This window comes from Peromyscus californicus, unplaced genomic scaffold, assembly GCF_007827085.1.
Source record: "Peromyscus californicus insignis strain IS unplaced genomic scaffold, ASM782708v3 Scaffold_4__1_contigs__length_199733344, whole genome shotgun sequence".
NCBI classification, from domain to species: domain Eukaryota; kingdom Metazoa; phylum Chordata; class Mammalia; order Rodentia; family Cricetidae; genus Peromyscus; species Peromyscus californicus.
Window position 1 is genome coordinate 20140502 of NW_026294562.1, and position 27033 is coordinate 20167534.

A 27033-nucleotide genomic window follows, 5' to 3' on the forward strand; every position below is an offset into this window, starting at 1 on the left:
CTCACTCTGGTCACAAGACAAAGCCTGCCCCTCCTGTTTACAAGGCACAGCTTTCCACTGGGCCTGGCTCCCTCGCAGACCGGGTAGCAGCACACAGGCACTGCCGCAGAAAGTGTGCGAAGACCGGCCCCACAGCCTACCCTTGGCAAAGTGAAAAATCTGAACAGCACTAGGAAACCTGGGTCTCCACCCTGATGGCGAGTGTTGGCATAAGGACAGGACAAAAGCATAAGCTTGGGGCCTTTTATTGACAATTCTCCATACAGTTCCTTTACACTGCTCTCCAGAATAAATAAGCACAGAGGTAATGCTCTCTCACCAGAACAAAGGGTACACCTCACCTGCTTGGTCCGCACTGCCAAACCCTCACTGCTCTGTACATGGCCAATCAGCAAAGAGGACTTCAGACGGGAGTCGCTCATCGCACCCCAGATGCAAGGTCCTGCAGAAGCCCCTCATCTTCTTCACCCCAGCCCTGCGCTGCATGCTCCCAGGAACCATGAAATAAATAAATAAATACTTTGAAAAGACAGGGCAGCTCCAGGGAAGGGGGGCCTGAGCCAGCTCATGGCTTAAGAAGAGGCACAGGGCCCCCTTGGCAGATCAGAGGGAACATAAAACTAATCATGTGACCTTATTCCACAATGGACACTGTTCTCCAGGAACAGCCCTGGACTCTAAGAGCCAGCCCATCAAGTCCTACACTTTCCCGGACCTCAAAGGCCAAGGGCTTTCAGAATCTCTGCTCCACTCCCCTGGCCTCATGTTCTACGGAGTAAGGGTTAGGGAGAGGTGGCAGTGTGAGAGAAGAGAGGTGGGGTGCCCTAGACCCAGGGCAGGAGCAGGAGTGATGTGAGGGTCTCGCAGCCATCCCAGCAGGGCTGAGGACACCAGAGAGTCATGGGAGATAAGATCCTGTAGGCAGAGCTTCCCCATGCTGCCATCCACTTGACACTGAGAGACTGGATCAGTACCCTCATGCGCACTCTCCTCTGGGCACCTGGGAACTCCAATCATGTCTGAAAACAACAGCCCCTGAGGCTACTCAAAGGGCAGAGTCAGGTCATGGTGTCTAAGTCATCCTGCAGGCTCTCTGGGGCTTAGCCGGCCGGCACTCAACAGGGAAGAACCTCTTTCCCCACCTCAGGTCTCTTAGAGCCTAAGGTCAGTCTGGCCTTGACCATCAGAGCTCAGCCGAGAGCAGGCTATGCTCAATTCCGCCCTCTGGTGGACATTCTCTGGCCAGTCCAGAATCAACAGGGCACAGGGTGGTTCAGGGCAAACAGCTCCAGGGACTCCTCTCCCCGTGGGCCTTAGAGGATCACCAGCCCAGCTGGAGGCAGCAGGGGAAGGGCAGGAAGGACCTAGCTGTCAGGCTACATTTGCCCAGCACACGCCTCAGAGGACCAGGGTTGGGAGAGGAGGGTCTACTGCTGGCCCCGGGACAGAGGGAGCCTGGCCTCTCTCTCTCCTCTTCTCACTTGCTCAAGGTCTGATTACAGGAGGCACACACAAACACAGTCTCTCTCTGGGCTTCAGGAGCTGGAAAGGAAGAAGAACGCGGTGAGACGGTTCTTTGTACCCTTTAGGCTCAAGGCGCCAATACTGAATTAGCCTCCCCAGTCCGTAGACAGACCACCCACGGCCCAGCCCACACCTCCCTGACCCAGCGCATTCCCTGCCCTCAGACACGCCGGAGCACTGGGGCTCTGATGCTGACGGCAGGCCTCTCCCAGGTGTTCTGTGCATTGGAAATTCTTCTGGCATCAACAAAACACTTTTTTAAAGCCTTTTTTTTTTTTTAAATAAAATACCAGAGGAAATTTTCCCTAAACGTTTTAACGGTGGTTAAAAATCTCTGGGTGGTAAGATTACAGGATCACTTTTCTCTTCCTTTCTTCTTTATAATAATTTCCAAATTTTACAGTTAACAAGCATGTGCTACTTGTAAGATCAGAAGGGAAAAGGCTTGCCCAACATCACAACACAGCACAGGGCAGGAAGTGAAATATAACCCCAGTTTTCAAGAACACCAATGCACATTCATGCCACCTACATGCCAGTGACAGAGAGGCCCACACCCAACCACCCTGCCTGGGACACATGGGAGGATTTTCTTCCTTTTGCTCATCCACAAGTGTTATTCACAACAAACATGTACAGCTTTTAGGAGAGGAAGAGAAATAATTTTGATTTTGTTAAAAATGTTACTGAGGTAATGAAAATAAAATTCAACCAGGTGGTCTCCTCCGTGGGGAAAGAAGGGCACCTCTCCTCCATGGGGAAAGAAGGGAGTTGCCCTCCTCTGTGCAAGACGCCCCTACCCCCTTCCCAGGGCAGCCGCCCTGACCCACGCCTGCACCCTCACCTGTGGCCCCCATGGAGGACTTGGGCACCTTGAAGGAGCAGCACCGAGAGCAGAAACTGTTCCCACAGTTGCTGCAGCTCCGCTGTAAACAAGAAACGTCAATGTCAGGTGGAGCCCACCCTCAGGCACCCGACACCCCAGTACTTCCTTCCTCCTATCGTCCAATCCTGGAAGATGAAGAGGGGCCTCTGTGGGGTGGGAATGAGGCCGGACAGAACAGCCAACGGAAGGCTGGTAAGGGTGTGGGCCTGACGAGGGGAAGACGCACTGGCCTGAGTGAACCACAGGCACCGGCCCTCTGTGACCTGAGACCTAGACTCTCATGGGAGATGGCTCTCCCGAGTCCCACATAAGCAGACACAGCACACTGCCCAAGCACACAGCCCCAGACTTACCCTCTTCTTCAGCACCGAGAAAGTGGCAGCACAGCCCGCACAGTTCCCTGAGAAACAAAGGCAGCAGCTCAGCTGTGACCCAGCCCAGGCCACTCAACCCGAACTGCCCCTGACTCTTGTAACTGGGACACTTAGGACCCCAGCCTGGCACAGCCCAGCATCTCAGCTGGGTACAGAGAGGAAAGTCTGGATTCAGAAGAAGAAAAGGTGCCCACCCCTAGGAGCAGCTGCACCAGGCTACCCACAGCTCTGATTCTTGCACCCTCCCAACACTGAGTGGTCTCGCACCCCCATCACAAGCTTGGCAGAGTATCAAGGAGCACCCAGAGACTCTCCTCCCTGGAATCCAGCCAAGCCATCAGGGACCTGACTCAGGTGTCCTCAGTGACGCCCACCATATGTGACCCTTTCATGTTTCCTTACAAACACAGCTGAGGGACAGATATGCCTCCAGGAAATGCACATTCCAGCTTTCTGTCATGAGAAGATTCCAAGAGAGGAGTGTGAAACCAAGCACCTTCCACATGACACGGAGGGAGGGCAGGATTCTCAAGCCCTGGTGGCCAGCAGGACCACCACCTTCCTGAGTCACCCAGGTGACGAGATGGAGGGGCTTCAGACAGTGGCACCACAGCCAAGAGCAGCTCAGGTGGTGACTGGCAGTCAAGGGGTGGATGTAAGGAGAGATGGAAGACAGAGAAAACGGTTCTGGGGCCTACTATGATCCGGAAGGGCAGCAATCAGCAGCACAGGACACAGCTGTGACTCGTGGGTAACATGTCTGACCATAACAATCCCAAAGCTCCTTTCTAGTCCAGCCAGGATTACCCACCGCTCTTGCTAAAAAGAGATTCCCTGGGGTCAAGGAAGGAAGACTGTGGAGCCAGGGGGACCATGGCAGAGATGTCTGAGGCAAACATCCCTTTGCTGCTCCTGGGCCCAGAGGATCTGCCTGCCCACCCCATCCACCTGAGAAATGACAGTATGTTTATGGAAGGACCCTGAGCCTAGAGTGTGTCTATCAAGGCCAGGAGTCAACACAAATAAAAGTGATCCTCAGCACTTAGGGATATTGACACATGAAAGAAAGCAGCAGGTCCAGGACACCTAACCTGAAAAGACAACCACACCATGAGTCAGGGGCAGGAAGGCAGGCCCCAGAGGCCCTCAAACTCCTGAAGATAAATCCAGGGATTTCCCCTCCCTCAAACTCCCTAAACACGGGAACACACAAGTCAAAGACCACAGTGACTCTCAGTCACCGGTTTCTCTAGGCTCTCACGAGGACTCTATCCATATCAGAGCCTAGTCCCCAAGCTGTGCTCAGAGTCAGACCCACCCTTCAAACTCTGTCCTTGATCTACCCACAACCCCCCAAAATGCAGACTAACCAAACTACAACTTTGGCAACAAGTGACCTCAGAAAAGTACCATGCCCAGAAGAAGGTACCCGTAACTGCAGATAGCCAGGTCACAACGACCAAGACAGGTTCTCAAGGACACACAGGCCCGCCAGCACCTCCCACACGAGCAGCACCCAGTTACCAAGAGCCAGCCTGGCCCTGTGCTAACTCTTGGCATGCACTGTCATGCTATCCACAACAACCCAACAAGAACTTTCTCTTACAGAAGGGGAAACTGAGGCATAATTTGCCCAAGGACACTGGCTGAGCTAGTATTTGCTGTCAAGTTCTGCTGCCTAGGGATCACAGCTCTCTGTAGCCTGGGCCAAGGGTACCTTCTCTTCCTGTCAGCTAATATTCGACAATGAGAGGTGGACATGAAAAGACCCACACTCATGCCACACTCACACGTCCTGAGACATTTGCACATTCCCCAAGGTGCCATGGGCATCTTTACAAGTGCCCACAATTCTTGGACTCTGCTCCTGTGGCCCAGGTGTCCCACCCGCCCTAGCCACCCCCCCCTCCAATCCACTTCTTTGGCATACCAAAGTTGTTGGTGGGATAGCGCTTGCGGAGCCGTTCTGTAAGCCGTGACACCTTGCTGCGCAACACCTCGTTCCTACTGAGGAACCCATTGTCCTGCAGGGCCAGCTCATCCTCTGCTGGGCACGGGGTGCCCTCATCATCCTCCTGTGGGAAGAGCTTATTCCAGTCCCGCTCATCACTTACAACAGCCCAGGTCCTGCATGCAGAGGCCCCTGGGCATGGTGGCCCATGAAGTGGGGCCCAGTTAAGCAGCCCTGCCCCTTTCACCCCGCTTCTACTTACCAGCACCACCAGGTGGGTCTCCTGCCTCCCAGGGTGCGGGGAAGAAGAGGAGAAAACAGAGAGAGCTGGCAGGCAGGGAGGAGCAGGAGAGGCAGGGGAACTGCTGTGCCATCCCGAGCCCTGAGTACTTCCCGCAGGGTGAGGTCAATAGGTGGGCTCTCTGGAAGCAGCCCAGACCCATGGAAGCTTAGAGAAAGCTTGGCGTGACTCTATTGCCGCTGGTCATACACAGTGCAAGAGAACAGAGTAGGAAAGGAAACACCCCTCACAATAGTCTTTTGGGCTGTGTTTCACTTAAGTTCCACACATTTTACAGAACTAAGGATGAACTGGGTCTGGATCTAAAAATGTATTCCTTACTTGGGTCATGAACAAAAATGCTTGGAAAGCCCTGCCACAGCTATCTCCATCTTCCACAGATCAAGCCTACAACCATTACCAACTTGAGGAAATCTCTCGCAGTCACAGCTGAAATGGACTGGGTGGGTCTGAGGGGCAAGTCAGCAGATAGCCAGGGCCCAGTTAAAACCACAAGCCTCTTGCTCTTCCAAAAACCTCTCAGAGGACACTTTCCAGAGTCATGTCTCTCCCTCCACCATGAGGGTTCTGGGGACCAAACTCAGACCATCAGACTTGGCAACAAGCACCTCTCCCAGCTGAGCAACCTTGAGACTTGTCCAACAGGAGGAGACAATGGCCCCTCAGCTATACTGACTGCCGCAGACTCTGAGATGCTAGGAAAGTAGCAAGTCTACAGTTCTAACTGAAATTCACCCTGTTTCAAACACTGGCTCAACAAACTATTTTAAAAGTTTACAAGCCAAAGAAAACACGTCTTCAAACTACCAATCTAAATCACTGTCTAAATCAAGGCTGCTGAACTTCCCCTGAACCAGCACTTGGCCAGGCAACTGCTTTCTCCACCCTCCCAAAGGAACATCTACGGAACTCAGTCTACAGATAGGCAGAGGCACAGGGCAGGCGCCTCCTCCAAACATGACATCATAACCTCAAGCCCAGGTGACAAACCACTGCCCCCCAACAGTGGTTTACATAGGCTAGCAGAGCCAGCCCTGCCCTGGGCTCTCAAGACAGATGAGGAGAGAAGGGAGGGGCCAGTGGCACTCTTTCAACCAGTGAATTTCCAGCTCAGATCAAGTTCTGGTTTCCCATGTGGATGTTAGCGGAAAAAAATAAAAAACAAAAAGTACAGCTCTCAGCCCACCCAACATCTGGCCTGGTCAGTAGAGGGGACTGGGAGAAGGCCACCCACCTCAATTGCATCTTTGAACTCTTCATCTGGCTCAGCCTCCTCAGCCTCTTCCACACTGCCTGGCGTGAGGTCCTAGGAAGAAAAACTCTATGGCAAAAGGGTTGGCAACCCTGGTCCCTAGGGTAGAGAGCCACCTGCTGAGAGCCAGTGGCTAGGCTCCAAAACCCCTGGTCCCCGCCCCAGCAAACTGCACAGCTGCAGGAAAGAGGCAATCACAAGAAAGAGCACCCTCTAACCCCATGGGCATGACCACAGAACAAGACTCCGCTGGACCACAGTAACTAACCGTCAGAGTCTACCCAAGACCCAGCTGTTTACCAGCTAAAAGCCTTTGGCAGCCACTCTGTGCCTCAGCCTTCTCTTGTGCCACTGGAAATGATCTCATCCCCATCCTCAAGACACACCCCACGGGCACTTAGTGCACCCCCAGGCACAGACAAAGTGCTCACACCCCATGGGGCACTTAGTGCACCCCCAGGCACAGACCAAGTGCTCACACCCCACGGGGCACTTAGTGCACCCCCAGACACAGACCAAGTGCTCACACCCCACGGGCACTTAGTGCAGCACCCGGACACAGAGCAAGTGCTCACACCCCACGGGGCACTTAGTGCAGCCCCAGACACAGACCAAGTGCTCACACCCCACGGGCACTTAGTTAAGCCCGGGCACAGACCAAGTGCTCACACCCCACAGGGCACTTAGTGCACCCCCAGACACAGACCAAGTGCTCACACCCCACGGGCACTTAGTGCACCCCCAGAAACAGACCAAGTGCTCACACCCCACGGGCACTTAGTGCACCCCCGGACACAGAGCAAGTGCTCACACCCCACGGGCACTTAGTGCAGCCCGGGACACAGACCAAGTGCTCACACCCCACGGGCACTTAGTGTAGCCCGGGACACAGACCAAGTGCTCACACCCCACGGGCACTTAGTGTAGCCCGGGACACAGAGCAAGTGCTCACACCCTACGGGCACTTAGTGTACCCCCGGACACAGAGCAAGTGCTCACACCCCACGGGCACTTAGTGTAGCCCGGGACACAGAGCAAGTGCTCACACCCCACGGGCACTTAGTGCACCCCCGGACACAGAGCAAGTGCGCACACCCCACGGGCACTTAGTGTAGCCCGGGACACAGAGCAAGTGCTCACACCCCACGGGCACTTAGTGCAGCCCGGGACACAGAGCAAGTGCTCACACCCCACGGGCACTTAGTGCAGCCCCAGGCACAGACCAAGTGCTCAGAAAAGCCCAGGCAGCTGTTTCATTGCACTTTTTATTACTAAGCATCCCAGAGACTAGGCAGGAAAGCCCCACAGCCCCAGCCCAGAAGCTATGCCTTATAAACAAGAGGGAGGAAAAAAAGACACAAAGGAGGACCCGCTTGCCAACAGCAGGACACTCACCTCTGTGGGTGTAGGGTCAGGTGTGCTGTCCAGCAGAGAACTCCTTCCCTCGGCATCCTGCAGTGCTGAACTCTCACAGGCATACTCTTCCTGCCGGGGGTTCATCCGCCGCTGCAGACAAGCCCTGTACTCAGACACCACTGCAGAGGGAATGGAGACTAGGGTCAGAGGGGACAGAAGACACAGTAAATGGGCTGTGGTGGTGCACACCACACCTTTAACCTCAGCACTCGGGAGGCAGAAGCAGATAGATCTCTGTGCATTCAAGGCCAGTCTGGTCTACATAAAAAGATTCCAGTGAGCTAGGACTACAACGTGAGACCGTGTCTAAACAAAAAGAAAAAACTCCAGAAAGAACTCTAGAGGTACTTTCCCAGAGACACAGCAAGTGGCACTCCAGAAGTGTTCTCTATCAGCACTCACCCCTCTGCTCCAGAGAGTCACTCCAGCAAGTGACCATGAACTAAGGACAGAGGGAAAGCAAGGAGAGCAATCACCAAGCACAGGGCCACTCCAGACTGCCCAGCATCCAGAAGCCAGACAGCAGACTCGGGGTCACACGGAGATGTGGCAGCCACTCCAGGTGGCCACAGTGCAAGAGTAGGCAGCAATTTAGGGGAAAGACCCCTCCCTTATCTTCTACAAGCCAACATATCAGTAAGCAGTGATGGATCTGCCTTGAAAAGGGAGAGGGAAGCCGGGCGGTGGTGGCGCACACCTTTAATCCCAGCACTCGGGAGGCAGAGCCAGGGGATCTCTGTGAGTTTGAGGCCAGCCTGGTCTACAGAGCAAGATCCAGGACAGGCACCAAAACTACACAGAGAAACCCTGTCTCAAAAAAAAAAAAAAAAGAGAGGGAACCCTCTAATGGCAGTCACCTTAGAGAACGGTCAGACACCCAAGCCCAGCACACTCCCAGAGATACCCTGGTGCAAAGCTGCCCCCTGTGGCAAGCACAGCAAACATACAGAAGCAGGAAGCCTAAACAGGTCCTCAGGTGGGTCTCGGCCCAGCTGTCAGGCTCTCTGGGGGCTTACCTCGGAAGAATTCCACGTTTCCCAGAAAGAGCGTGCTGTTTAAAAGGGCAAGGACCCAGCAGAGAGGCAGCAGGTAGAGCATGCAAACCATGCCCAGGAGAGCGCCATAGAACCTGGATGAACACAAAGTCCAAGATCAGGAGGAAGTGATGGGGAGCACCAGGTGAGAAACAGCTTTGGACACAAACTGGCAAGACCTGCCAATCAAACCAGTGTGGAACTGCTGAGGAAGTACTCGGAAGTGCCAAGTTGTTGGTGTCTATCAAGTGACACCAGTGAAACCACACTGTGTCTCAAGCAGGGAGTCCATGGCGCTGGCTCAGCTGCCATTGCTGGAAGGGTCTAGGCTCTGAAGTCTAGACACAGACTAAAACAAACTAAAGAGCTAAAACAAACTCTGCCACTGTCTCTGTGACAAGTCCCTTGGTTCTCAAGCATTACTTCATTCACCTATAAAGTACAGGTTAAACAGCATCTACTCCACGGGATCACTAGAAAAAGACAGACAATAAACAGGAACCTCTGAGCATGGGCCTGGCACACAGTGAAGCCGAGACAGACATTATAGCCATTATTGATATAGGAAAGCCTCAAAAATATGCATTCCATGTATGCAGCAATTTCATCTTCTAAGTTCATCATTAAAAATTTTTCAAAAAATTAAAACTAAGTCCACCAAAATGTTCACTATAAGGCTAGTAATGAAAAGTAGAACTTATCTAAATATATAACAGAACACCTTCACAAATTACAATCATTCACAGTCCACATTACAAAATAATTCCAAAGACTTTGTTGTGACCACTTATGATGTAATTAATGAAGAGAGAGATTTCACACACAGGCTAGAGAGGTGGCTCATTGGCCTAGGACACTTTGGGCTCTTGTAGAGGACCATGTTTGATTACCAGCATCCTCAGGGTATACACACATGCATATAGACATACAAACATGCAGGCAAAACATTTGTATATTATATATATATATTACATATATATATATATATATATGATATATATATATATAATTAAATAAACAAATTCAAAAAGCAACATGAAGCTGATAGGCACATGAGCAGTCCAGAAGGCAACTGAACATGAGCTCAGCTGTATAGCAGGGTGGTAGATTACACAGTGAGTTACTTGCCTATTATTCGAGTACTGTTACTGTGTATCTTTTAAAATGGCACCTACACAAAAGCAATCATTTAGGCTCAAAAGCATATGTGCAGACCCACACCCTAGGGCCATGGTGTGCTCCTCTCCGGAGGTGGGTGGGGCAGAAGCCTTTTCGCTGGCTTCACTTGGCAGGGGTGGTGGTGGGGGTGTTCAATCCACAGATTCCTACAGGGCGGCAGCAGCAGCGGGTGGAAAGGAAGGGGCCCACTCACTGTGAGGACACCATGGGGTTCTCCCAGTGTAGCACACGGTAGGCTGACTCACAGGTACAGCACAGGCGGGTCAGGAAGGCTTCCAGCTGAATCAAGCTGTGGACACAGGAGCTTCTGTGAGTGGACAAGGCCTGGCCCTCCCAAGCCCACCTACCCATCCAGGAGTATAGAAGCTATGAGGATGCAGAGGCTGGGCTTCACAGGCACAGCTAGCCAGCAGTGCCACCGTCGGTAAACACTTGTGCTGGGAGATGGTCTGGCAAAGCGTTCCAGTCCATGTCAACCTCCTTTGGGAGTCCCTTGTTGAGGTGAAACAGTTAAAGTCCCTGCTATTTTTTTTTTTAATTTTATTTATGGCAATTGGGAGGAACCACTGTAGACTCAGTTTCCTCCTTCCCCATAGGGCTCATTAGAGACATGGCTGCTTCTAGAGCTGGAACAGGGAAAACCAGACAAATGTGAATATTCTGCTGTGCCACCCAGTAAGGCAGCACTGAAAAATGATGGGGCTATAATGAAAGAAGACAAAAACCAGCTCAAGGGGTCCCACTGGCCAAACGGAGGACACTCCAAGATGGAAGGAAGGACTGTAACAGATTAGACCCTGCTGAGTGAGATAACCTGTGCATTCACACTGACAACAAGCGAGAAGCACACTTCCCCCCGCAGAATGCCAGAGAATAAACGCAAACAGAAGGTTGAGCAGAGAACCACTTCTCAACCACCACGGAATAAACTCATGAAGGGAGGACCCACCAGTGGCTTTTACAGCAGTTGAGTGGAAGCTGATGAGAACAAGATAGTTCAGTCTCAATGTATCTCTCCACAGATGACTAACAACCGAGGCTAAACAGTAATTTACACAGAGAAGCCTTAAACAAGTGACCAGTTAGTATTTCCTGACATCGTGTGGCTCTCACATAGACTATGACACTCCACTTGTCAGCCCTGCTCAAATGTGTACCTGAATCTAACAAGGAACCGAGTAACACAAACTGTTATACACACACACACACACACACACACACACACACACACACACACACACATATACACACAACAACACAGTGAGCTTGTACTGCATCAAGTACGTCAAGGTCACGTGGAACCGCTCACCCCATGTTAACAGAACACAGAAATTAAGTGTGAGGACTGAGGTGCTTAGTAGCCAAGGTCTTGGATCTAGTCTTAGCAGTACAGGAAAGAAAAAACCTTCAATATAATGTATGATTCTAAATTGGACCCTGGACCAGGGGAAACCAATATTAAAAAAAACTTCAGGGGCTGGAGAGATGGCTCAGAGGTTAAGAGCACTGGCTGTTCTTCCAGAGGTCCTGAGTTCAATTCCCAGCAACCGCATGGTGGCTCACAACCATCCGTAATGAGATCTGGTGCCCTCTTCTGGCCTGCAAGCCTACATTGTAGGCAGAATACTGTATACATAATAAATAAATAAATCTTTAAAAAAAAAAAAAAAAAAAAACTTCAATGCAACTGGCAAAATGTGATTATGAACTATGCAGCAAAGAAAGGTACTACTATATCAATATAAATATCCTAATTCCAACTGTTCTACGGGGAATACATAAGACAATGTCCTTAATCTCAGAAAAAAAATGCTGAAATGTTTGGAGTGAACAGAGGGCTGTTTATAATTTTCAAATGGTTCAAGGGAAAAAAAATAGAAAGCTAAAGCCAGCGTGACAATGCTAGTAATTGCTCTGTATGAATGGTATATGGAACTGTTTCATTCTTCTGTGCCGCTTGTCAAATGTTAAAATATTGTTTCAGTGTCAAGCATACTGGTGCACACTTTAATCCCAGCACTTGGGAGGCAGGGGCATGAATATCTCTATGAATTTCAAGTCAGCCTGGTCTACATTTTGAGTTCCAGGCTAGCCAAGGCTATATCATGAGATCATCTCAGAAAAAAAAAAAAAAAAAGAAAGAAAGGAAAAGAAATGCATAAAAATAAATTACTTCACATTAAAAAAGTTTCGTTTGTTTGTTTGTTTTCCCATATACCTGGACCTCACTCCTGATGACTCTATTTCTGGGCATGTTAGTTCTATTATAACCCCTGCTGTATGTCAAAAGCCTACTTGGAGCCTGAATCAAGGAAAAGCCAGCTGCCACTGAAGTCGACAAGGTTAACATTCCTCAGCAGTCTTAAAGTTGCTTCCTCAAAGCACCTGCCATGTCATGTTGAGGATGGTAATGATGACTAACACTGAACACTTCCTGGGTACCCAACACTCCAACAATCTTCACAACCATCCTCTGCATAAGCCCAACATCATATCCGACAGATGAGGGACCAGAGGCGCAGAGAAGCAAGAGAGTTGTCGGATGTTGCACAGAAGTGAAGAGGTAGGATCCAAGCCCAGATGTTGTGTGATATTTTGATAGCATTCTGATGTTCCCAAGACTGCCAATAAAATTTGCTTTAAATTAGAGGATGGATCTAACTACTAGCTGACCAAAATTAACCACAGAGGTTTTAGAGGACTGAGAACAGACACAGGAAGTAGTAGGGCAAGGCTTAGAGAAGGTCTCAGTCCTGCTGGATTAAGGATTTGGGGGGGGGGGGGGTGTCATTTACTGGTTGCTTCTCTGATCATTCAGGTTCTTACTCCAATATCTGACTCCCGAGTTTTTACTGATAAAGGATAATGAGATAAACACTTCACCCAGCAGGGGCTTGCACAAGCGGCACCTAAGCCAGCCCCTTAGAGGTCCCTCTGGGGAAAGAACGAACACAGCTGTGAGGGCAGCTGAATCTGGAGTCTCAGTCACTAACTCTAAGTGGAGGATAATAATAGTGTCTCCGCTCAGACCTGGTAAAGAGATTAAGTAGAATGAAGTCTGTGGCAGCCGGGCAGCATGCAGTGTGGCAGCCGGCTCACTCCCCCACACTCCTGGTCTCCTTTCAATACTTACAAGCTCTTCACCTCAGCCACAGCCTCCGGTCGGGAAAGGCGAACTCTCTGTAGGTCCTCCTGCCTTACGCTGTGGTATTTCCTCCGCATCAGCTCCGAATCTGGCAGCTGTGGCCGGCAAACCTCCTGAAGGTAGCCCAGCAGGGCAGGCACCGAAATCATCAAGGCACCCATGGAGTACCAGGCACCTAGGAGATCAGGAACACTGCAGGTGACACAGTAAACGAGTCTGCGCACCGTCCACGTGCTTGCCTCCACCTCCTCCGGGCCCTGCCTGAGAAGCCAGCCTGACCACACTGCGGGTAGGACTCCAGATCCCCTCATGCTAAGGCCTGCTCAACCCAGTTTTGTTTTCCCTCACAGATCTCATCACCACACCATGTACTATGGACATGATGCCTCTTCAGCGAAAGTAGGTTCGATACTGTGAGCCCCAGGTATGTGGTCATGGATGAACTCCAGCCTTGTGTAAACTTAAAAAAATGCCTCGTGGGTTGGAGAGATGGCTTGGTGGTTGAAAATATGGGCTGCTCTGCCAGAGGACCTGGGCTTGACTTCCAGTACCCACACTGTGGCTCACAAGCATCTGTAACTCCAGTTGTAGGTGATCCAACATCTTCTTCTGGCCTCCACAGACACTGCACACACCTAGTACACAGACATACATGCAGGCAAAACACCCACACACTAGGATAAAATAAAAAATGCCACAGCACACAATAGATGGCTCACATCTGCAGTCTGGATGCTGCAGGATGAAAATTTGGCCCTCTCTACCTACCACTAAGGCAGACGAGAAGCCTTTCTTTTGACTTTTAGGATAGTGTAGGAGTCCTGAGGATTGAGGGATAGATAATGAAGCAGAGACAAAGTTCAAAGCAGGAACTTCTCCCTTGTAATACAATATCACAATAGCAAACAAGGACCGCAGTGGCCATCATAAATGCTAATTACACACTTTGTCATTGAAACTGACGGAATTTAGAACTATGCTTAGACACACATACACTAACATCCTAGGAGATTTAATCCAAGAAAAATCCAACTAAGGAAAAGAAAGCTGGGTATGATGGTGGTTACATCTGTAACCCCAGAATCCGAGAGGCTGAGGCAGGAGAATAGGTAGTTCCAGGCAAACCTGGACTATATGGTGAGTTTAAGGCAAGCCTAAGCTACACAGAGAACGTCTGCCTCAAAAAAGAAAAAGAAAGAAAAAAAAAGCAGTCCAAAACTAGATGATCCTGTGTGAACTGAGATAATTTTCAACCCACTGACTCCACATGTCCATAGGAAATACTGAGAATCATGTGTGTCATGTAAGAACACAGAAGGACCAGCTCCTCTAAACACTGCCCTGGACCCTTCCCGCACTTCCTCACAGTTCCAACCCTGAAAGGACTGGGCCACAGCATACACGACAGATGTCCTCAGGAGGCACTGCCATCCAGGACTTCTGCAGTCACACGTCTTCCTCATGGCTTTGTGTGTGTGCCTCACCCCAGCGCTGGTGGCCATCCAGCACATCAAGGCTCATTTGCTGGACCAGAGAAAATGACAGCTATGAGGGACAAAGTCTCTCCTCAGATCCTCCTCCTGATAACCTTACCCCAGGTCATGTTGGCAAATGACCCCCAATCAGATAGGAAAGCAAAATGGGAACAGGTGGAGGCATCAGCCAGCAGTCAAGAAGGAAGCAACAGAGAGGCGGCGGCGGCAGCTACAGTCTGGGTGAGGCACTGGGCTGAGCGGCACACACAGGCTCTCAGTCCTCACAGTGCTCATGAGGAAAGACTGCTGCTATCTTCTGTTCAGAGATGAGGGAAATGGAGTCTCAACAGATAGGCTCTACCATGGGCCCGAAGTCACACAGAGGCTGAATCCTGAGGATCGCTCTGGAGCTTGGGTTCCAACACCAAGGAGACCTAGGAGGAATCGAACTGGCAAAGAGGTGGTCCCTCTCACATTGCTCCAACTCAGGGTTCTTCCCCCACATTCATTCACAAAAACCCACTGGCCTCCAGAAGAAGTTCTTACCCTCGTTCAAAGTGAGGAACAAGATGTTGAGGCCCAGGCAGGTCATCAAGGAACACAAAGGCATCTGCCACCTACAACAGAGAGAGTTCTGATCAAGACAGCCATTCCTCCAGCCTGAAAGAGGCCTGGCAGCACAGCCAGCCAGCCAGATCTGGACATGAGGAGAGGAGGGGCACAAGGACCATGGAGAAACACACATGGGCCTATCTGTAGGTCAGGAGGCTAGCGGAGGAACCAAGAGGTCACACACTGACCCGACCTACAGAACCTCCTTCCAGGGGGAAGAGCTCCTCTACCATCCGTTGAGAAACTTGGTCCCCACTGCTTCACCATGCTTTGGAAGGCTCTGTCCTTCACAAGGGACACTGACAGGTTCTTCTTTTAGCAACTTCCTTTATCTTATGTCACAATTTCCTAAGACTATTATCAGCTCACTCTCCAGGCCACTTGCTGGACCACGGAAAATAACAGATATGGGGAAAATCAAAACCCTCCTCAGCTCACCAGTCCATTTGCCCAAAATTCATCAACAGGGCACCTATAATCCCAGCACTCAGGAGGCAGAGGCCAGCAAATCCCTGCAAGCTCAAGGCCAGCTGGTCTACATAGTGAGTTCCAGGCCAGCCAGAGCTATAGTGAGACCTTGTCTTAAATCGAGAAAAAACAATACGGACATCTTTTGCCCATATGTTACTTTATCTCTTTCATTCAAAAGGAGAAAAAGATTACCTACTTTACCATACTAAAACTGAAGGGTTGGGATTTAGCTCAATGGTAGAGCACTTGCCCAGCAAGCACAGGGCCCTGAGCTCAGACCTCAGGAAAAGAAAAAAAAAAGAGCATGCATTGCAGTTGTCGCCCAGGAAATACAACCTGTGTGAACTGAGAAGAGAAACAGCCCCTTCCACACACCACCACCAAATGACAATACAGAAGTCCCCAAAGAGGAGAGAGAAGTGACTCAAATCTCACAGGACAAGACAGTGCTGCTATGGAATAATCCTCTTGTACACTGTAAAAATTTGTCACTCAAATTGGTTTAATAAAATGCTGATTGGCCAGTAGCCAGGCAGGAAGTACAGGCAGGGTGACCAAACTAAGGATGATGGGAAGGAGAGGGCTGAGTCAAGTCACCAGCCAGACACAGAGGAGGCAGGAAATAAGCATGCCATGCTAATAAAGGTACTGCCACATGGCAGAACATAAATAAGGAATATGAGTTAACTTAAAATATAAGAGTTAGTTAGAAATAAGCCTGAGCTATTAGCACATCATTTATAATTCATATAAGCCTCTGTGTGTTTATTTGGGACAGACAATGTCAGTTTACACAGTGCTGCTGGCCTAGCTGTGGAAAAGGACATTTAGAACCCAGTGTGGGGGAGCACAGGTATAATTCCAGCACTAGGGAGGTAGAGGCAGGAGGATCAGACATTCAAGGTCAGCCTCAGCCACAGTTAGTTGGAGTCAGTATGGGCTACATAAGACCCTATCTAAAAACAAATAAAATAAGTTAAAATAAAAAGAAGCAAACTAAGAAAAAAGAGCATAGATAATAACGAAGCCACTGACACCCATGTCCTAAGGTCAATATACACAAGGTACACAATATACACATCAGAGGAGAGAAACAAGTATCAGAAAAAGAATGGATCCGCTGCCGGCAAACAGTGCATCCTCATCCTGTCGTCTGTGCCCCTCTGTTTTGCCCATTTCAGCAAAGCACAAGTTACACACACCCTGTCCTACTTTCCTCTGCTGGCGGTGCAGTGCCTCTTGGCACACCAACTTGTTAGGTTTGGTGGTCTGAGGATCTGGGGAGATCAGCTTGGAGCTGGATGGAGGGGCACCTCCCCCAGCTGTAGTCTCTACACGCTGGCAGAAGGACCGCTGGGCTGTGAAAGTGGCTATCACATTCGTTTATGCTTTTGATAGTGCTCTTTTTAGTAAAGAGGATTGGACTGACGAGGGACCCAATCTTGGAGCTTGGCTACTGTGTTCGAAGCTACAGTAAAATGTTATGATCAGCTGCTCTGCTCTGTGGGTCTCCCGGGATCAAACTGTCAGCACATCAAGGGGCGTGGCTCTGGAAGGCCAGTGACGTCACTGCCAGTGTGATGTCTGACTCTTCAGACAGGGCTGAGTTTCCACCTATCTTTTCATTGTACTTTTACCACAATGGCAGCCACCAGCGGTTCTGAGATATGTTTAGGGTTATATGTATTTGACTTCATGAAAAGCAAAGAATGGTATTCCTTTCCTCATAATCTATGGGAAACTAAGAGCCCCAGGCTGCAGAGTGGCTTTTAATTATGTTAGGTATGACATTATTTTGATGATGAAATCAAATGCTTTTATTAAAAGACATAAACTAGCTGGGCAGTGGTGGCACACACCTTTAATCCCAGCACTCGGGAGGCGGAGGCAGAGGCAGGTGGATCTCTGTGAGTTTGAGGCCATCATAGTCTACAGAGCTAATTTCAGAACAGCCAGGGGGCTACACAGAGAAACTCTGCCTCGAAAAAACAAAAAAACAAAAAAAAAACAAAACAAAAAAACAGACAAACTGAAGTATTCAGAAGTGCAGTGCAAAGCCATTTATTTGCAATTTAGGATATCTTTTTGTTTTGTTTTGGGGTTTTTTTTGGTATGGTTTTTTTGAGACAAGGTGTCCTGTGGCCCAAGCTGATCCCAAACTTGCTATGGAGCTAAGGATGATTATTGTGGAATATTCCTTTACACTGTGTGAAGATGTGTCACTGTGATTGGTTTAATAAAAAAGCTAAATGGCCAATAGCTAGGCAGGACTTCTAGGCAGAGAGAGAGACAGAGAGGAAACCAGAGGTACAAGATGGAAGAGAGGTTAAAAAAAAAAAAAGACAAAACGTAGATTAATATAAATGGGTTAATTTAAGTTATAAGAGCTAGTGGAACAAGCCTAAGCTATAGGTCGAGCTTTCATAATTAATAATAAGTCTCTGTGTTGGTGTGTGTGTGTGTGTGTGTGTGCGCGTGAGAGAGAGAGAGAGAGAGAGAGAGAGAACTGGCAGCCCAAAGAAAACTCCGTCTACAGATGATTTTGAGCTTCTGATCCTCCTGTCTCTACCTCCTAAATGCTGGAATTATGTCCAAATAAAAATACTTTTAACACAAATAAACCCAGGAGTTGGAGAGATGTTACTGGTTAAGATCCAGGCTCAGTTCCTAGCACCCACATGGCAGCTCACAACCATCTATAACTTAAATTCCAGGGGCCCTGACAGCATCTCCTGGCCTCTGAGGGAAGCAAGCAAAGACATGGTGTACATAAATATATACAGACAATACATCATACACATAAATCTAAAAAGTAAATACATCACTCAAGGAAAAAAAGAGAGAAGCCAGGCATGGCAATGCATGCTTTTAATCCCAGCACTCCAGAGATAGTGGCAGACAGGCCTCTGTGAGTTCCAGGCCAGCCAGGAATATACAATGAGCCAGTTGGTGTTGGCCTGGTGGCAAACACCTGTAGTCCCAGTACTTGTGAGTATGAAACAGAAAGATGTGAGTCTGAGAGCAGCCTAAACTACATGAGTTTCAGACCACTATCTCAGACAACAGAAGGAAGGAAAGCTAGAAAAAAACTGAGCGGATGAAAAATGAAGCAAATCAGGAAAAAATTGAGAACCATTATCCTACATAACAAATGAATATGGTGTCCAGTTTTTTCAAAGGTATTTGTATTTGAGGTTTGTTTAAAATTGTAACTTGCTGGTGAGATAGCTTAGCCACTTGCTGCCAAGCCAAGCCTCTGAGTCTGCTCCCTAGAATCCACTGTGGAAGGAGAACCAGTTCCCAAAGGTTGTCCTCTGACCTGCATACAAATGCCACACACATACAAAAATAACAAAATAAAATCAACATTTTAATATTAATTATGTTAATATTGGGAGAGAAGGGGGGCGGGAAACTCTAAGCCTGCTCAAGCTTTAGTAGGCCAATGTCCAAGGCTTTCTAGCAGTCCCTGAGAGGAGCTTATCCAGCCACAAAGAATCCTGATGAAGGTCAGGCAGTTCCCAGTTCCTGCCTTTCCTGCGTAGGACTGGAACACAGGTAGACCTGAATAAATCCAGAGATCAAACAACGTCTCCAGAACTAGTCATCACTAGAGCAGAAAAGTCAGCCCAATTACTGCCCAACTGGCCAGAGAGGCAAGAGAGACCACAGGAAAAGCAACCCCTAAAGTCTGTACCTTAGCAAGTACCGAACACCATCACCTGCGTCCTTCAGGGGTTCCAGGTAGATCTCCAGCCTCTTGTAGGACAGAACCAGGTTGAAAAGATCAAACGCTGTGGACTTGGTGGGGGCAGGTGGACTCTCAGAGAGAACCTCAGGCATCACTCCGGGGCTCACCTCTGGCCCACTCAGGTCCCGAGCTGCTGTCTGCATCCTGTAATCATAATTCCCCACACTTAGAATGCACTTCAATCTTCAACGCATTTCCCCTTGCATTATTTCATGTGGTACTTATAATTAAACCTCCAAGGTAAGAGGGACTACCCATTTCACACAGGAGGGAACTTTGTTCCTGCTGAAGATCAACGGAGTGAAGTGGACCACTTGGATATAAAGCCTGTTCTTCATGAACCCCTTCAACGCTCTTCCCCCACCCCAAACCTTTGAAAAACATATAAACCATAATAACCAGGTTGTTGAAGGAAGATAGTTGGTAATCCCAAGAGAAAAGATGTCCCGTGATATCTTTCTCCCATCTTTATCTGGTAATCCTATTCATCCTTCAGGTGTCCGCTTAAAGAGTGCCTCTTGCTCTGAGAAGTCTTTGTCAACACCCTCAGTGTAGTCTGGAAGACCCTTGGCAGGGCTCCCAAAGGTTCATGAACTCTTCCTAGCAAAACACTTATCACGCTCTTAACCCTGGCTCCTCCATTCAACACCTGGAAAGGGGCCGACCGGACACCAAACTCCCGATAGGACAACCAGGAAAAAAGGAACCCGGGGCAGGGGCAAGACAAGCGCCTAGGAAGGAGATTAGCAGGTCAGCGCCTACAGAGGCCTCGACCACCATCACCCCCCGAAGCCGCGCAAGGCAGGCCACGCCCAAGGTCGCTGGGCCAGCAGGTGGCGGCCCCCACCGGGTGGGAGCGCCAGACTCAGTAAACACACAGGAGCGGGGGTGTGATGGCCGTCACCTACCCGGACACTGGCCCAGGGGAGAGATGGGCAGGGACGGCCAGGGGGACGGAAGGGCCACCGAGCCCCGGAGCGTTCCCTCAGGCCCGCCCCACCCCACGCCGCACCACCTCCCACCGACGTTCCGAAGTCACAGGTCCCAGAGAGTCGTCAGCCCCCTCCACCGCCGTCGCTTCCGGGACGCGCGACTCGCTCTGCGGTGGCGCGTCCGTGACGTCATCGCGCCCGTCCCGCCTTGGGGCGGAGCTCCGGGCTTAGCTCCTCCCACCCAAGCGCAGGCGAGCCAGCTCGTTGTCCATAGTGCGCCTGGGCGCGTTTCCCTTCCCTGCTAATTTCTGGTCAACTCAACTCCTGCCACGCAAGAGACGACACACTTAATGCTCCGGAACCCTAGGACCTAATGCCTGGGGACCGGCCTAGCTCCGGAACGTTACCATAAGGACAGTTAGAGAGACTTGCGTGGTGAAGCACGTCTGTTAGGATTCTGAGGTAGGAGTGTTTCTATTTCAAAGCCAGCCTTGGCTACGGGATCTCCTGGCTCAAAAAAACAAGGGGGAAGAGAAGGATAAAAAAAAAAAAAAAAGATGGTGGCTCACGCCTTTAATCCCAGCACTCGGGAGGCAGAGCCAGGCGGATCTCTGTGAGTTCGAGGCCAGCCTGGGCTACCAAATGAGTTCCAGGAAAGGCGCAAAGCTACACAGAGAAATCCTGTCTCGAAAAACCAAAAAAAAAAAAAAGAAAGAAAAGGAAACTTGGGTAGAAGCTCCGTGAGCCTAGGAAAGGCAGAAAACACATCTTCTATGTCAATTGCCTAGTAGAGACAGAATTGTGGTGGGTAGCTGCTGTCTTCAAGGTCCTGTGTAGGCCTTTCCCACCTCAGTCCTCTTCGCATCTTGTGACCCAGTTGGTGTCCCTTAAAACACACATCCCATGAGTTTGCATTAATCAGCAGCCAGGCAGTACACTAAGCTTTTTGCGCACATTCTTATCTGATCCTCCTTCAATAACCCTTTTGGGGTTATCATTTCACAGATGAGGAATTTGAGTCATGGTAAGTAACTTCTTTAATGTCACAGCACATAGACCTCTTGGAACTGGGATTTGAGCCAGATATATCACTGGATCCCAGTAACCCCAACCATAACACCACCCACACGAGTCTGCATCTACTAGCCTCATCACCCCTGCGGCTCCCTTTCAAGCTCATCAATCTCAGCCAGCTGAACCCTCTCCTGTTACCTACAAAGGCCCTGGACTCGTGCCAACTCCTCAAATTGCCGTCACACCCGCCTGCCCTGCTTCTTCTTTCCATCCAAGTCCAAACAAGTCATCTTAGCAGGAGTCAGATGTCTGCAGCCTCCCAGGCGGCCTGCTAGCGATAACCACCCTCTCTGAACAGCCCCAAGTTTTATTGCCAACTCCTCCAGCATCTCTTTTTCAGAAAGACAGGCATGCTTATTGGTGAAATTATTAAGACAACTTCACATAGTTAAAAGGGAGGTTTATTTTGTGGGGTAACTCACAAGTGAAGGGATAGGTAACAGGGTCTGGGAAAGGTGTAGCGCAGTCCGGCGGTGTTCTCTAGAAAACTCTGCTCAGTCTACCGCCAGCGTCCAGGGTCCAGGAACCAAGAGAGCCGGCGCATCCTGATCTCGGGTCTCCAGACAGTTACCGAAGCCTCCATGGGGGTTGGAACTTCCAGATCAAAGCTGGAATGGCTACCCACTACACGTGCTTGCTCCTCCAGCCAGGACTCAGCTGTACTGGGAATCCCAACTCTTCTCACTTCCTTAAGGCCTGTCACTGTTCCACGGGCTCCGAAATCCCTCCCTAACACCCCTTATCCTAGATTCAAGATCCACAGGAAATGTCTTCTTTACCCCTTTTTCCTTTCCCCATCTGACTTGCTGCACTCTACTGCACACCCCTCACCAACTGTCATCCTGTCTTCCGGGGTCACCTGCGGTGTTCTGGCTGTTAAACCCAATGGACACTTCCAGTCTTCCTTGCAGGAGCGCTTGGCAACACTGGACACGTCACTGCTCTTTCTTTGTCCATCTTAGTGCCCAGGATAACACTAGCATCCAGGATATGACCCTGTCTTGGCCTCCTCCTATATCAATGTCTCCAGGAGCTAGAGCACTGGCATGTAGGTGTGGTGAGAAAGGGGGAAGGGATTGCAAGATTGCAAGATGCTCACAGGATCTCTTATGTTTCGGAATATGTGTGCAGCGTATGATGAGGTGTTGCTGTGATTGGTGTAATAAAGAGTGGAACAGCCAATAGCTAGATGGGATTTAGGATTTAGGAACAGCCAATAGGATAGGTGGGATTTCCGGGGAGAGAGAGGAGAAGGAGGAGGAGGAGGAGGAGGAGGAATATGGGTGCGTGGAGAGTCACCAGCCAGCCGTGGAGGAAGTAGGATGGGCAGTACAGAGATGAGGTAACACCACATGGCAGAATGTAAGTTAATATAAATGGGTTGATTTAAGTTATAAGCGCTAGTTGGGGACAAGCCTAGTATTTGCGGGCTGGCGGTCTCGATGACAAAGTACTGGTACACTCTTATAACTACGTAAGTTTACAGTTACCTCAAAATGAAATGCTTAAGAATGGAGGAATTTTGTAAAGTTCTGCTTTCCAGGCCCAACCTGAGTAAGGTGGGAGGATTCCACGTTGCAGGAGATACTTAGTTGCTATTTCCAGCTATAAAGCAGGGATAATTAGGAGCAACTTCACAGGGGAGAAATAAAACGCTCTAAAATATAGAAATTCCCAGCATGTTTAAAGTGTGGACTGGCAAGATGCCTAGGTGAGTGAGAGCACTTGCTGTACAAACCCGAGAGCAGAATTCAGTCCCCCAGTCCCATGGTGGAGGAAGAGAACCAACTCCCAAAGATTGTCCTCTGGCCTCCACCCATGAGCTATGACACACAATACACACCTGCACACACACACACACACACACACACACACACACACACACACACACACACACACACATACACACACACACAAACACTATACACACATACATAATAATGGTTTTTAAATGTTAGTTGGCCGGGCGGTGGTGGCTCACGCCTTTAATCCCAGCACTTGGGAGGCAGAGGCAGGCGGATCTTTGTGAGTTCGAGGCCAGCCTGGTCTACAGAGCGAGATCCAGGAAAGGCGCAAAGCTGCACAGAGAAACCCTGTCTCGAAAAACCTAAAAAAAAAAAAAAATGTTAGTTGGGGGCGGGCACTGAGAGGTGGCTAATCAGTTAGTGCACTTGCTGCTCTTGCCGAGGACCTGGGGTTGGTTCCCAGCATTTATATGGTGACCCACAACCTTCTATAATTCCAGTTCCAGGGGCTCTCACGCCCTCTTCTGACTTCCACAGGCACTGCACACACGTGGTACACATACATACAGACAGACAAAACACTCAAACACATAAAATAAAAATAAATAAATCATTTGAAATGTTAGCAGGGTCTAGAGAGGTGGCTTGACAGTGAAGAGCACTTACTAAGAAGTTATGAGGACCAGAGTTCAGATTTCAGTACCCACATAGTAAGCTGAAGGTCTCAAACATGCCTCCATCTATGAGTCGACAAAGATCTGGTGTCCTCTTCTAGCCTACACACACACACATTACAGTCATTACCATGTTCACTGCACTACTCCCAGCCCAGAATCAGACAAGAATCCTTGGAGCCGGGCAGTGGTGGTGCATGCCTTTAATCCCAGCACTCGGGAGGCAGAGCCAGGCAGATCTCTGTGAGTTTGAGGCCAGCCTGGTCTCCAAAGCGAGTTCCAGGAAAGGCACAAAGCTACACAGGGAAACTCTGTCTCAAAAAAAAAAAAAAAAAAAAAAAAAAGAATCCTTGGAAATCCAGGGTTAAAGGATGTAGCTCAGGTGGTTAGAGTACTATCCTATCCCTGGGTTTGATCTGCCCCACCCCCAGGTATGGTGGTACATGCCTATAATCTCAGCACTTGGGGATGGAGGCAAGAGAATCAGGAGATGGGGGTCATCCTCAGTTATACAGCAAGTTCAACGCCAGCCTGGGATACATGAGACCTTGTCTAGAAGAGGAAGAGGAAGAGGAGGAGGAGGATCACTATTATCTTTGGAAGTCCAGAAGTCTAGAATGCCAGCAGATCCAAATTCCACACATAGTGCTCAGTGTCTGCTGGACTCTACGTCCTCCTTTGGATGGCTCTGTTCCCAGGGGCCCCCTTAGTCTCTCTGGAGGCCCCACTTCTCTCTCTCCCGACCCAGCCCATCTCTGATCCTAGAGAGGCCACAGCCACTCCCGCTCCCACCTCTTCCCTCCTGCACACGCACCTTTGACCATTCTTCTGCTCAGATTTGAGAACTTTTCAGTGGCATGAGTGACCTCCCTGAGGCCCCAGCACATTCAGCTCTTCAGGAACATCCCCCAGTGTATCACACCTCCCACTGCTCTGTGTCCTCATCCATACAGCTTTTATTGGGCCAGCTCCTACTCTTTCCACAACTTGGCTCGTATCTCACTTCACCCCTTCAGGAAGTCTTCCTTCACACGCCCCATCAGCGGGTCAGGTGCCCATCTGGCTTGGTTCTGTGGGCTTGCCCATCTTAGCACTAGGCACATGCAAAGTCACTGCCTTTGATTTGACGGGTCTTCTGCCTAGACGGAGGCTGGGGAAACTGGCTGGAGTAACTTCTGTTCGTCTAGCTTCTAGCACAAATGTTCCCCAAGGGATTCAAGCCTGTCAGTGTCTCCCCATGGTCTAGCCAGTCCTGGATGTTCACATTTCTTCTCATCTAAGACCCAGCAGAACACCTCTTCCCTTACCGGAGTGGATTTGAAACTGTCAAGAATAAGCAAGTCTCACATTCTGCTCTCCATGGCTCTTAGTTTCACAGGAGACACTAACCTGACTCAGCCATAATACAAAGCAATGACTCCTCCAGTATTGAAGTATTGAGCATAGAGATGGGGTAGATTTACCTGCCTCTGTGCCCAACCAGGCGTGGGAAAGCAGACCTGTAATCCTAGCAACACCAGCTCTGGGTCAGCCTGGGCTAAAGAGCAAAATCTTGTTTCAAAGAGAGAAAAAAAAAAAGCCTATCCTTTCTTAGAGAAAAATTGCTTATTTCAATGACTTAACTACCTGGAATTCTACCATCAGTAACTCACTTCAAAGATAGATCTCATTTTCTTTGCAACTTTTCCTCCTGGGTCTGATCTGAGGCCGGCTGTGGCTGGTGGCAATGTTGATTACTTATTTGTTTGTTTATTTATTTATTTATCTATTTTCTCTACTTGCGATCAGATCTAGCTAGATCAGCTCTAGCTACGATTCCCAGACTCCTAGACATTATTTGGCACAGCTATTAGAGGGTACGAAAAGGCACTAAAGACCGACTGGGACAACAGGCATGGCCAAGAGCGATGAGCAAAGTCTTGCCCTGATCCTAAGACACAGACCTGCTTGGGGTAGGGTGGGGGCTGATTTTATTTCATTTCAGTACTGGTAATGGAACCCAGGGCCTGGCATGTGCTAGGCAAGTGCTATACCATTTAGATAAACCCCCAGGCCTAACATTTTAATAATTTAATTCTACTTATCTGCCCCCTCCCGAGCATCATGAACCCTTTGACTCAATCCTTCCAGGGCTAAGAGGGAATAGAAAATGATCAAAGAGGGCACCTAATACCTTAACTTCACTTTTCAGAGGATAGTCTTCATATTGCTAGGAAAATGTGTTTATGGCCCACATAACTGAGTCATAAAACTCACTATGACCCTTGGAGGACTGCCCGCTGAGTACAAGCTGGAAATGGGAATGGCTAAGCATGCCTTCTGCCACCAGGGGGCACCCTTGCCCACTCTTTCTGAGAACGTGGCATTCAGAAGCATCTCTGTACTTCAAGTTCCTGGCCAGATCTCCCACACCAGCCTCCATGATTCTCTCTCGTCACCGTTGGAATATGCTTTATCTTTTTTCTGCTTCTCAATAAAATTATTCAAATTATTTCAAAACTTAATGACTGATGGCTAGCAGAGTGCTTGCCCGACGTGCACCAAGCTCTGGGTTCAATCCCCAGCACCATGAAAACTGGGGGAGGTGCTGCACACCTGTGACCCCAGTGACGGGGAGGCTGAGGTGGAGGTAGTGGTAGAAGGATCAGAAGTTCAAGGTCATTCTCAGCTGCAGAGTGACTGTGAGGCCAGCCTGTGATACATAAGGCCACGCCGCCTCCAAAAAAAAAAAAGAAGAAAAAGAAACGTAATTCCTTAACTAGCAATCAACATGCACTGTCTCACACTCTCCTAGGGTTCTGGCGTTTGGAGGGGTTTGAGTGGGCAGTCTGTGGGTTTTCTTGACACTGCAGCTAGATGTTAGGTTCACCCCCATCTGAGGCTGGATGGAGCACCGGTCCTCGTGAGCACCGGCCACATGGCTGCTGACTTGGTGCTGATGAAGTAAGATTAGCAGCTGAAAACAGCAGAGGCCCTCCTGGAGGGTGTGCTGCTGGCCACCTCCCATGTACCTTTCACGTCCCCAGTCAATAGCTTGGCCCTTGGTGACATCTTCTCTCATGTAATCCCTCACCTCCTTTTTTATGCTTGTTTGGCACTCTGTTCTACCTCTAGTAGACACCCATCAACCAGCATTTCCCCCATGGCACCCTGAACTTCTGAGAGCCCAGACACTTAATATCTGGGCATCTCTAGTTTGTGCCAAGTATAGAGACTTGACATACTAGGTTGTCAGTG

The 27033-nt window shown here is 49.5% G+C and overlaps 2 protein-coding genes across 6 annotated transcripts in view; both read right to left on the reverse strand.

The window, feature by feature from the left end:
- Positions 1 to 229: 229 nt before the first annotated feature.
- Positions 230 to 20434, reverse strand: Zfyve27 (zinc finger FYVE-type containing 27). Of its 5 annotated transcripts, XM_052762383.1 has the most exons (13): positions 20280 to 20428; positions 19318 to 19515; positions 15084 to 15154; positions 13051 to 13237; positions 10111 to 10206; positions 8721 to 8833; positions 7684 to 7823; positions 6271 to 6342; positions 4998 to 5018; positions 4715 to 4859; positions 2764 to 2810; positions 2369 to 2450; positions 230 to 1542 (listed from the first exon to the last, which is right to left on the reverse strand). In XM_052762383.1, the coding sequence occupies exons 2-13, from the start codon at positions 19512 to 19514 to the stop codon at positions 1478 to 1480; spliced, it is 1236 nt and encodes a 411-aa protein (XP_052618343.1). In that variant the 5' UTR covers position 19515; positions 20280 to 20428; the 3' UTR covers positions 230 to 1477. The 5 variants fall into 5 exon arrangements, with proteins under 5 accessions (XP_052618343.1, XP_052618345.1, XP_052618344.1 ...); XM_052762385.1 differs by lacking the exon at positions 10111 to 10206 and having other exon boundaries at positions 20280 to 20432; XM_052762384.1 differs by lacking the exon at positions 4998 to 5018 and having other exon boundaries at positions 20280 to 20429.
- A 624-nt stretch (positions 20435 to 21058) lies between these two features.
- The window catches only part of Marveld1 (MARVEL domain containing 1), a 28126-nt gene continuing 22151 nt past the window's right edge, over positions 21059 to 27033 (reverse strand). Inside the window, exon 3 of the mRNA XM_052712036.1 lies at positions 21059 to 23898. The gene's annotated coding sequence lies outside the window, so the exon portion shown is untranslated. The remainder of the gene's footprint in view (positions 23899 to 27033) is intronic.

Excerpts from the sequence above, each read along its gene's own strand:
- Zfyve27 (XM_052762383.1), bottom strand. The coding sequence starts at position 19,514 with ATGCAGACAGCAGCTCGGGACCTGAGTGGGCCAGAGGTGAGCCCCGGA. Across the intron at positions 13,238-15,083 it reads GTTCCTCACTTTGAACGAGG|GTGCCTGGTACTCCATGGGT; the intron begins GTAAGAACTTCT and ends CTGATCTCCTAG. Across the intron at positions 10,207-13,050 it reads GTGGCTGAGGTGAAGAGCTT|CTTGATTCAGCTGGAAGCCT; the intron begins GTAAGTATTGAA and ends CTGTGTCCACAG.